This window comes from Oryzias latipes, chromosome 4 (assembly GCF_002234675.1).
Source record: "Oryzias latipes chromosome 4, ASM223467v1".
Taxonomy (NCBI): domain Eukaryota; kingdom Metazoa; phylum Chordata; class Actinopteri; order Beloniformes; family Adrianichthyidae; genus Oryzias; species Oryzias latipes.
Genome location: NC_019862.2, coordinates 30,449,476 through 30,460,493, shown reverse-complemented (window position 1 = coordinate 30,460,493; position 11,018 = coordinate 30,449,476). Strand labels below are relative to the sequence as shown.

Here is an 11,018-nt window from a genome sequence, read left to right as displayed (position 1 = left end):
GGGGGGGGCTCTGCCGCAGACGCTAACACGAGAAGACGGTTAGACAGGTAAGACTTTCCTCTCTGCGGTGCTGCTCAGAAATGCATTTGGAGTCCTGAAAGTGGCGATGAGACGCGGACCTGCGCTCGCCCTGAGGGCGGTGGAGACGGAGAGGATTTTCTGAAGCTTTCCGGTCTTCAGGTTTCACCGCTGAGCCTCTGGGAGCAGATCTCTGAATGTTTCCTTCTTCCCTCATGGAGATCTGAATCTCTGATGAAACAGGTTTGTAAAGTTTCCCGTTGCTTTGACAGATTTCAAGTTTGATCTTTTCTTTGGTAAATTGTGTAGTCGCACACACATTCACACACATTCACACACTGACGACTGCTACTTTAACATAAGTTATATGGAAGCAGCTTTGAGTTTTGTGTACATTACAGATTATAGCTTTTGTGACGTTTAAACCATCTTTTCCCTTTAAAGTAGCCAAATCAAATGTCTGCTTTTTAGTTTGATGGGATGAAGAGTTGTTTAAGATGAACGTCGGTTTAGGAACTTTTATTTTTTATAAGACTTGAAGGTAAAATGTGATTAAAAGGGGCTTTTATTTTTGCAGAATCGTCACATCACTGATGCTTTTTCTAGAAATAACATCTTCTTAAACCCCTTCTTAGTCCAGCTTTCACACATTTCAGTTACGTTTAGGAATGTCTAACTGCTTGTTGATTGTGTACCCAATAAAGCCCATAAATGTTTGATGCGACGTGTTATTTTTCTCTTTCAGCTGCACTAAACGGCAGGAAAACAGAGGTAAGAAATTTTTTTAAATTTTTTGGTAGAAGGCATAATCAAATACCCCAAAAACTAATATTGCCCCTCAATGACGTGTTTCTTTTCTTTACTGAAACCATATGGTTGTAAGCAAACCTCAATTCAGCAACAAATGATAAGCCCTTTTGATGTTTTTTTAGGAAGCGTTTATTATAAAATCACTTTTCTCACCAAATGTTTAGTTTATTATTTTAGTTATTTATTCAGTTTTTAAGATACTTTAATACGCCTTCATACTACTTTTATTTTAACCTGTTTGGTTCTCTTGCAGCATTTCCTTTTTTTTTCTACAAAATAAAAGCATTGTATTAATATTTGTGGCCTCTAGGGGGCAGCAATAGTTTGTTCTTATTCTGAATTTCTTTTTCCTCAATTGAGCCAACAAAAAATGTCAGATTTTCTAAAAAATGTTCTTTTTAATTTACTGTTTGCAAAATATAAATTTGTTCTCGTTTTGTTTTTTCTGCTTTCAACTACAGTTTTTCCTATTTTGTTGGCTTCCATCTTTTCTCTGGAAGGCTGAGATGGGATGAATATGGACTTTATGAACAACCGTCCAATAACGTGTCAACCCAAAGCTCTTTGGATGAACGGCCAGTTTGTCCCGAGCTGCTGAAACTTGGTTATGTCATTATCTCCATATTCTTATTTCTCTTGACACCATCTGTGGCGGTTCCAAAATGAAAGTCATTAATCTGCAATCTGCCACAAAGACGGTTTCATCCAACAAAATCTTCTATTTTGGTGCTTCGGGCAGACTTTGAAAGCACCAAGCAGCCTCCTGTTCCTCCTCCAATAAGCTGCCGTCCCAGCGGCCTCACAGGATTAGCCCACCTTTTCTGTGGAGTCCATCAAATTTGCGTCCTGCGGTGACAGGGCTGACCTTTTGCCCCGCGTGTGTCCGCTCCAAATGCCAGTTCAGGGAAGCAGAAACTAAGAGCCAGCCTCTCCAATGGCGCTGCTGGCATTTGCGGAATTGCTTCTCCCTCTGCGGCTTCGCTGGTGCTGTGCTCAGAGCGGAAAACGCTCTGCTTTCAAATCCAGTTCACAGACCAGCAGCTGGACTGAAGACAGATGTTTCAGGCCGCATCCATCTCCCTGGGGGGGGGTGCTCGGTCTGTGATCGCGAGCCACGTGTGTCACGGCGGCCCTTCACTCCACCTGCAGAGATCTCCAGCCCCATGGTGAGAAATTTGGCCCCCGCAAAAACAGAAAGGTGAAGGGAACAAAAATGAGGTGGGGGAAGCCACCCCAGATGGGAGTGGGGTCCAGATGACCCCACTCCCATCTGGACCCCACAAGGTATCCAAGGCAACGAAGGTTGAAGGGTGGAAAGTGGTTGGCTGACACAAAAAAGAGACACAACACCCCCAACTTTGTTGCTGACCAGCAGACTGGAACGGAGCTGAAGAAACCTGGAGCTCCTCCACAGCTTTGTCTCCTCCTCCTCCTTCCTGTCTTCCTGGAATCCTCCACCTTCATGTGATAATCCAACCGGGCCTCACGCTTCTGCCGCCGAGGGGGGCCACGCGACCGGAGCAACCTCTGTCAGAGAAGAAGTCGGTTCATGTTGGCTGACTGTTCAGACGCTTCCGAGCGGACAGAGATGTAGCGCTTCCCCCCTAATGGGAGCAGGACAGACACATTAACCTTTTCTCAGAAGGTTCTCTGAAGCCTGGGAATCGATCTCATTAGGAAGCTGTGAGTCGCAGGAACCTGGAGTTCTGCTCCCACTGATGCAACGCTCACTTCTGCTTGATCCTTCTGTGGGCGTGGTGACGAAACGTCCAGTTTTAGATCAATGGATGAACAGTTTTTAAGTGAGATTGTTTAAAGTTTCAGTTTGGACTTTGAAAGCACAGAAGTTGTAAAAGAAAAACCTTATGAACAAGACATTTGAAAAGAAATCTTGTTTTTCATTGTGGCATTAATTCGTGCTAAATAACTGAAGTAACTGTAATCATTGTCTCTACGTTGTGAGGAGTCTTTTCCATTCACCGCGTCAAACTTGAAAAGGTGCCAAGTAAACATGGGAGGATGAACGTGGTCTTAGATCTGGAACTGTACCGTTCATCGTTGGTTTTTATCCCACCTCTCAACACAAAAAGGCAAACACGATCTTTTCCATCTACATATTATGAACACGTAAACAGAAAGGACTGAAACCAACATACATGGAGAGCACTTAAACTCATCAAGCTCCTTAAAACATGTTAGACTGTCGTATTTGTCTGAAAACTCCTGAAAAGTCCCACTCCCGTCATTTTTCTGATCTATTTTCAAAGCCTTCCCAGTGGTCTGATAAGTATGACTATGCTATTTTTTTAGCCAAAATCCAAAAATCTGTGTCGTTTTCTAGAACATAGTTCCTGCAGAGCGGCAGGAGATAATTAGAAATTCCCCTCTGAGTTTGTTGGCACAGAGTAAGCCTGCCCTCATTTCCCATCATCCATCTGTTTACACATACTCCTTCTAGCTTACAGCCCCTCACAACCCCAACGTGTATCATCACTCTTTGTCTGCACGTGGATGCATCAGAATGGAGCGGAGCAGGGAGCTTGTAGCTCGCCGACTGAAATTTGTACGCAGCAACTGCGATCTTTATAAACCGTTTTCTTTCGTCTGCTCCTGATTAAGAAATACTCAGAAATGTAATTTTAAGCTTACTTTTCTTTATGTATGTCTTCTATCATCAGGGGGGAAAAAGCCACAAGAAGATGTTAAAAACGCCAAAAACATAATTTCATTGGAGTGGGCCTTTAACCTGTTGAGATTGGCCAAGAAAAATATCCATATTTGTTGTGAATCTCTCTGGAGCTGAAACTATCATAAACAGATCACGTTAAAACTCCTCCATCTCTTTAAAATGTGCTACATGAAATAATAATTGACATGTTGAGATGAAAGCTCTCCATTCACAGCTTGAGCTCTTAAGTCTTGAATCAGGGCAAATTGTTTTTTTTTTCTTCTCCTCGTCCTGCAGATCAATGGAGTCATGTGCCCATCCTATTTTAGACAGATGTATTCGTTGCCATAGCAAAGTTTCCAGGGAAACCGATCAGCCGGTTTAAACCCGCAGAAAGATGTAAAAGAGGAGGAACAAAGAAAGAAAGAAAGAGAGGACGAATTCTGTGGAAAAGTCACACATGAGCGACGCGGGTTGGTCTGACTGATGATCTGCTGCGCGTTGCTGATCCAAATCAGCTGACTTTGTCTTTCGGCTCAGAGGAGCATCCGTGTTTTAAAAAGCAAAGTCTGTAACCTCTGTTTTGATTAACTGCCTTATTTCCCAAGAGAGAAATCAGCTTTGATTCATTTATTTGTTTGAAAAAAGCGTGAAGGAGAGGACTTTTACGCAAAGGCGGAAACTCCGTTTGAACCGTCGCAACTTCAGCTGCAGCGGCCGCGTTTGGAGCAGCGGCTCCTGCTGCCAGACGGGGATGGCGGAGTTTGATCTTATTGGTCAGCTGCAGCTGTGCGCCGTCGATAAAACGCACGACTGGAGCTCCGGAGCGGAGAGCGTCTGATGCGCAGAGCAGCGGCGCCGCGGAGCGCACGGACACATCCGAGGAGGAGCTGGAGGAGGCGGAGGGCACCTGCTGCTGCTGCTGCTGCTGCTGCTGCTGCTGCTGCTGCTGCTGAAGGAGCAAATGCAAAGCTAAAGAGAACACCTCCTCCTTTCCACCTGTGTGAGTACCTTTCTCCATTAGGCTGCCAGACACGCAGGTTCTGGTTCTGGGGAGGAAACTCGGGCGCAAACTGGAAGCCTACTGGCACCTGTTGAACGCATCTTGGTTTGTAACTTTCTGGAAGACGAAGGTGAACCTACTGACTTACTAAAGAACAATAATTCGTTTCAGATTAAAGCAAATAGAATTAAGAAAGGCATAAAGCCACTTTTGTCTCCGCCGTGCCTGAGAGCAACAATCGAGGTTCTGCAGAGAGAAAACTGCTGTTTTGGGAGATTCATATCAAAGATCATTAAACCAACCAAGAATATCAATTAAAAACGTTCGTTTTATTGTTTTTTTAACCTGAAGCCACTTATTGAAGAACGCTCTGCACAGTAAAGGAGAAACGAGATTTCCAAACGCATCAATTGAAGATTTGATGCGTTTTTGGTGGATTTTGTGACGTTTCATCAGAGAAATTGATCTTGCTGAAGCTGAAACTTCTTTCACTCTGATGGATTCGGCTTCGTTAGGGGCAGCTTCACATTCGTGTTTAATGTTTGTGTTTTTCCCGTTTGTTGTGATTTTTCCCACTTTGCTTCACACTTTTTTGTGTGTCAGCATTTGCGGGGTTCTCTCCTGTTGGAAGGTTTGCGTCTGACCATTTATCCCTTCCTCCGTGTTTGCTGCTCCTTCCAGACGCACCTGACCAAACCGAACCGAACCATGTGGGTCCTGGATAAGATCCGCGGGTCAGTGGAGACCGGCGTGATGCGACAGGGGGAAGCCGGGGACAAGAAAGGCGCAGCCCCCTACAGCAACGTGCTCACTCCTGACAAGATCCCGGACTTTTTCATTCCTCCAAAGCTGGTCAGCTGCCCCCCTGAGCCCGAGCCCCCCAAGTCCAAAGAGGGACTGCAGCCGTCCACGTCAGAGCAAACCATTGCGGGTGGGAGGAAGATCAGCAGCCCGAGGAGCCCCCGCTTTGTGGCTAAGATCGCAGGAGACACAAAGAACTTGTTAAGAGCAGCAAACCGCCACATCATCCAGATTGAGAGCGCAGATGATGTTGTAGCTGGAGACACCAACGCGGACCCCCAGTCTCAGACGGCCATGTCTCTGCCGTACGTCCCCAAGACGCAGACCTCTTATGGCTTTGCGACCCTGAAAGAGAGCCCCCACACCCGCCGTAAAGAGTCTCTGTTCCACTGCGAGCTCACCAGTCCCATCACCTCCCCAAACGCGCAGAGGAAGGCTGCGGGCAAAAGCGGCGACGCGGGGAACCATCTGAACCCCGCAGACCTGAACACCTCCCACATGAACCCCTACAGGTATTTCAGCGGAGGGGAGAGTGACACCTGCTCCTCAGCGGAGTCCTCCCCCTTCAGCTCCCCGCTGCTCTCGCGCTCCGCGTCCTTGCTCAAGATCTTTACGCACGAGACGCAGGCCAAAGTGGTGAAAGCCAAGCGCACCTTAGCGCGCCACAGCTCCCTGTCCACCGACGAGTGCAGCTCCGCCGAGCCCAGCCCGAACGTCCAGCGGCGGCTGCACGTGCCCTCCCTCCACGGAGGGGCGGCGGCGCCCGACCACGGCCTCCAGCGGGAGCACACCATCAACCTGCACAAGGGGGGGTCGCTGAGGATCTGCGCCAACTACGACTCCAGCACCTCCCGCCTGCTCATCCGCGCGCTGGCGGCCGAGAGCCTGTACGACAAGCACGTGGACATCAAGAGCATCCACTGCTGCGTGTCCGTGTACCTGAACCCCGGGAAGCTGCAGAAGCAGAGGAGCAACATCATCAAGAACAGCCGCAACCCCGTCTTCAACGAGGACTTCTTCTTTGACTCCATCAGCTCCACCCAGGTGAAGAGCCTCTCGGTCAAGTTCAAAGTGGTGAACAAAGGCACCAGCCTGAAGAGGGACACGCTGCTGGGGGAGAGGGAGGTGCCTCTGACAAAGCTGCTCTCAGGGCTCTGAGGAGGAGAGCATGAAAGTCCAACACAGCAAGTTGCGCATGTTTCTAAGCGGTTTATTCAACCTAAAGCCGAAAATGTTCCCCAAAAGTGTAAGGATGTCAGAAAGAAAAAAAAAAGACTCAATCTCATAAGAAGAGTAGCCTCCTTCACGCAGAGGAGGTCTCATGCTGGTCAGGGCCGTCCCAGCCCCTTCATCCATCTGTCAAACCTTTGAGCGCGCACATCCACTCACACATGACAGCATTTCAACCCGAACACGCACTTTTCGAGCCAGATCCGGTTCTAAGGTTCGGCGTCCCTCCCAGGCGGTCGGTCGGTCGGCCGGCCGGCGCGTGCTCGTCGCGCGCAGCGGGATCTGCTTATTGAAATGCCGCTGGAGCGCATGGCCGCGGTGGATCAGCTGCACCGCCAGCCTCACCCAGACGCTTGCGCGTGCCCTGAAGAGGCCCTGATGTGCAAATGAGGCTTTGATCTGCACGATTTAATATGCACATCAAAAATAGAAATACGCTATGATTAAGTAAGCAGCGTGACTGCCAATGTAAACGCGGCTTAATGACTCGACGCTGCCCAGCAGCTGTCAGCTTTACAGGCCCAAAACTCTGAGCTCACCAAAAATCAAAGATTCTTATGATCAGTGATCCACATTTACCAGTTCAAAGGTTAAACTGGAGAACTGAGAAGATCTTTTCTGGAACAATAGACATCACTTTTCTGTCCCTCTCTGGCATCTTTCCTCCAAAATTTGGCAGCTTTTATTATTTTGGTGAAGTTTTGGAAAGGCAGAAATTAAAATACGGGCGACTTTGGTTTATAAGCAATATCGTTGTTAAAGTTAAATGTAACCTTTTTATGTCACTTATTAAAAAAAAAAGGCTTTGTATTGCTTTTCTTCAAGCAGTAACATTAAAGTCCCACTCCGATCCTCTTTTGATCTGTTTTCAAAGCGTCCCTGGAGGTCATTTAACTATTATTCTAATGTTTTTAGTCTGAGTTGTGGGCGGGACCATTAGCGAGTAGTAAGCCCGACCCCTCTTCCCATCATCCATCTGTTAACACTTTCTCAATCTATTTTACAGCCCCTCACAACGCCAGCCTAACATTTCCTGAGCAACAAAAATGCCAGCATATCAGATTTACCCACCCGTCCAGTTCTGATCCAGATTTTAGCTCAGACCGGGAAAACAAAGACGATCATGGATCTATCGGTCTGCAGGTGGATGATCAGAATGGAGCAGAGCAAGGATCATGTAGCCCACACAGCACATTTTCTATGTCACAAATAAACCTTCTTCAAACTGTATATTTGTTCATCTGCTCCTCTTTCACAACAATTTGAATAAATTAATACTCTTTTATTATGTTCTTCCTCCATCATTAGGAAAATGCCACACGAACATGTTAAAAAACACAATGTTCATCGGAGTGGGTCTTTAAGTTAAACAGTACTTGTCGTAAGCACCTTAGAAAAAAAACAGGACAACTTTAAAACAAAACAAGAAAAAGCACAAATCTGCAAAAGTATAAAATGAACTGATTTGAAATCTTTATTGTTCCTTCATCTGCAGCAGAAACTGTTTTCTCTGCAAGAACCTTAGACTCTAGAGGTCATCGAGGTTTCTAGAGGGTCTTCAGTCATGAGGATGAACGAATGGATAAAAAAATCTTCTGCCGACTCAACTTTAAGCTGCTTGTAGTTTACATGCATAGCTTGGATGCTAGCAAACCCAAATGTGTAGCTAAACACCTGATTTCCACCTTCAGACTGCAGTGACTTCCATCATTTCAAAACTTTCTGACCGACACAAAATAACTTTTTCCCCCTGTGATTTTAGTGCAACATTAAAGAAAACGAAACTTTTGAACGATTAGAACTATTTTTTTAGCTAAAAAAAAGTCTGACAGCACGATGAGAACACAGTTCAGGCGTTTAAACAAAAGATTTGAAACGAGTTCAGAGTTTAAAGGATGAGAAAGTGACTCTGGTGACGAGGAAGTGTCAAATGGAAAGCTCATCCTGCTTGATGAACTGCTGTGAGCCGCGCGGACGTTCCGGCTGCAGACTTGCTTCCTCCAGGTTTGGGCAACTTGATTCCATCTTGTGCGTCTGATCCGTGCCCAGCTGTTGTCAGTCTGCTGCCGGGCGGGTTAGATTTAGCTGCAGGACGACAATACCTGCAACAATAAAGCCGTTTTGGACCTAAAGTTCTGGTATTTATGAGAAAGAGTCCCATAAAACCCATTTTAGTTTGTGTGTCTGCTGGCAGCAGGACATGATGTAACAGAAGCGCGTTTTTAAAAGAGTTCAGTCGTCAATATGCAACCACGCTTCAGCCTTAGTCACTGTGTTGGTGGTAGATGCAACCGTGTGCATGTAACTCTGTTCAACGTGCCGTTTGAGGAGATTCCTGCTGCAGTGAGTTCCAGCTGCGTGGCTGGAACGTGTCACTGATGTTTGCATGACACGCTCAAAGCTTCACCAAACCCCAAAGCCTTAAAGTGTGAGACTTTCTGATCAGCATGATTGTGTCCAGAGATTTTATATGTGCAAAACGGATCAGGACGAGTGTTGGTTTTTTAAAAGACTCTCTACACATCTGTTGGATTTGTACTGTTTTTATATTTTTCAATGACGGTTATTTATGCACCTGTGAGTGAGAAACACCGATGAGTGAAAGTTCAGCTCCTGCTTTTTTTTTTTGAAGCAAAAAATAATTTTAAAAAAAGGAAAAAAGACAAGATGGAAGTGAAGGAACAGTTGATGCTTTTATTTTTCTCCACTTTTGGTTGGAAACATCAGAGAAACCTTTGCAGCTTAGAACAGTTTTGGGAAAAATGTAAGCAAGCCGGATGTTGTGGGTGTCGGGTCAGATTTTGGGTGAGGGTCTCCCTCACCTGGAGGATGTGGCCTCGGTTGCAGCTCTGCAGGTGGGGTTCCCTGTAGATCCTGAAGATTCTGAATAATGCAGAATCTTATTGATTCATTTAAACCATTGCATTTAAAGGAGGATTGGCCCCTTCAGATAAAACATCTAATCTACAACAACAGATAGAAAAATAAATTGAAAAACTGGGGGAAAAAAATCAACAAACGATCATGTTTTGTACATTTTTTTTACGTTTCTTTCTTCTTTTTTTTTATTAATTTGAGGTGGTTTACATATTATTAATATGTGAAAATAATTCATTTGGGCCCCAGGAACCCCTTAAATATGTCATCTAGATGTTTCAGGTGATGCATTCTGGGTAGTCCGAGGCTTTTCTTTCACTGTCTTAAATGATATCTTTATTGCCAAAATGCTGGTCGTCTTGTTTCTGTGATATTTTTGAAACAGCAAACTAAATTCTGAGCATCTGAACTGCGTCTCAAATGAATGCATTTGCAGAAATTTAGATTTTCTTCTGAGGATAAATTGATTTTTTCTCACATCTGTTTATTTCTGGTTGAGAAGCAAATTATTTGTTGTTTACCATTTGGCACATACCGTCAGGGGTCGCCGCAGCAAATCAGCTTTCACCGATTCGCACAGGCGGTCTGGCCAAGATCTTTGTGCCGGACGCCCTTCCTGACACAAACCTGTATTTGATCCGGGCTGGGGACCGGCACAGGGAGATCCAGACTTAGGTCAGTGACCCTTCATTTGGGTGTTGCTGACAAAAGTGGGACAGAGACTCCTTCCCCAGCATCATTCATGCAATGGCTGATGCTGTGTTCATCCACATCATCCATCCAGACTTGGAGAACTCGTGGAGTTTGTGAACCTGCTGAGGAACCGCGTCAGCATCCAGGCTGGTGGTGACGTGAAAACCCGCTCTGGTGTCATTGGCTGTTTGGCTATCGGGCTTTGAATGGTTTTGAATGGAAAAAAAGAAACATGACGGACGTGTGTGAGGGCAGGAGAGCTGTTCAGTTGAATATTGTATTTTATTTTCCAACCTCTTGATAACTCTGTAAATGTTTGCTGTTGTTCCTCCTGTTTTTGATGATGATGATGATGAAAAACGCCAACCTGGTAACTTGACTCTTTGATCCTCTCCTTCGTGCGTAGAGAAACCACGGCTGCCGGTTTCTGCTTGCAGTTCTTCTCGTTGTGGTCTGTGCGGGTTTTAATCTGTGATAACTGCTGAGAATTATCTGTAATGGACTGTGAAGTACTTTGATTAAAACTTTGTGGAACCTTCTCTCTGGCTGCTAAATTAATTTTTATAGTGTCATTTCAAAATATGCACACATTTGCGTGTAATTTACTTCACATCAGAGTATCTTCAAGCTCTTTTGCCGACATGGTAATGCAGGCCTGTCCCAACAACAAACATTTATGATTTTTTGCTTGTTTTTTTTTTACTGAAGTGAGTCTGTCCCATGACATGTTTATCTTTGGTTAATTTTGACAATTTTGATCTGATACGTTTTTTTAAAACAAGTTCTAGATTGTCCTCAAATTTCTTTTATTATATTTTTTCTTTATTGCAAGTTATTCAAGTTATAAACGGACCAATCAGATGCTTCAATTAAAAGTAGGTGGAGCCTGCTGGCCCCCACATCCAACGTTCAAAACGT

At 45.2% G+C, this 11,018-nt stretch overlaps 1 protein-coding gene and 1 long non-coding RNA gene across 2 annotated transcripts; both read left to right on the top strand.

The window, feature by feature from the left end:
- The first annotated feature begins 1 nt into the window (after window position 1).
- On the top strand, window positions 2–1,491 carry LOC110014994. The gene is made up of 3 exons (XR_002290049.2): window positions 2–261; window positions 764–789; window positions 1,290–1,491. It is a non-coding gene; the product is annotated as an uncharacterized LOC110014994 (long non-coding RNA).
- A 2,051-nt stretch (window positions 1,492–3,542) lies between these two features.
- Window positions 3,543–10,639, top strand: c2cd4c (C2 calcium dependent domain containing 4C). The gene is made up of 2 exons (XM_011474524.3): window positions 3,543–4,499; window positions 5,181–10,639. The coding sequence occupies exon 2, from the start codon at window positions 5,208–5,210 to the stop codon at window positions 6,456–6,458; it is 1,251 nt and encodes a 416-aa protein (XP_011472826.1). The 5' UTR covers window positions 3,543–4,499; window positions 5,181–5,207; the 3' UTR covers window positions 6,459–10,639.
- Window positions 10,640–11,018: the final 379 nt, after the last annotated feature.

Bases quoted from the DNA above. Each gene is read 5' to 3' on its own strand.
- c2cd4c (XM_011474524.3), top strand. From the start codon at position 5,208: ATGTGGGTCCTGGATAAGATCCGCGGGTCAGTGGAGACCGGCGTGATG.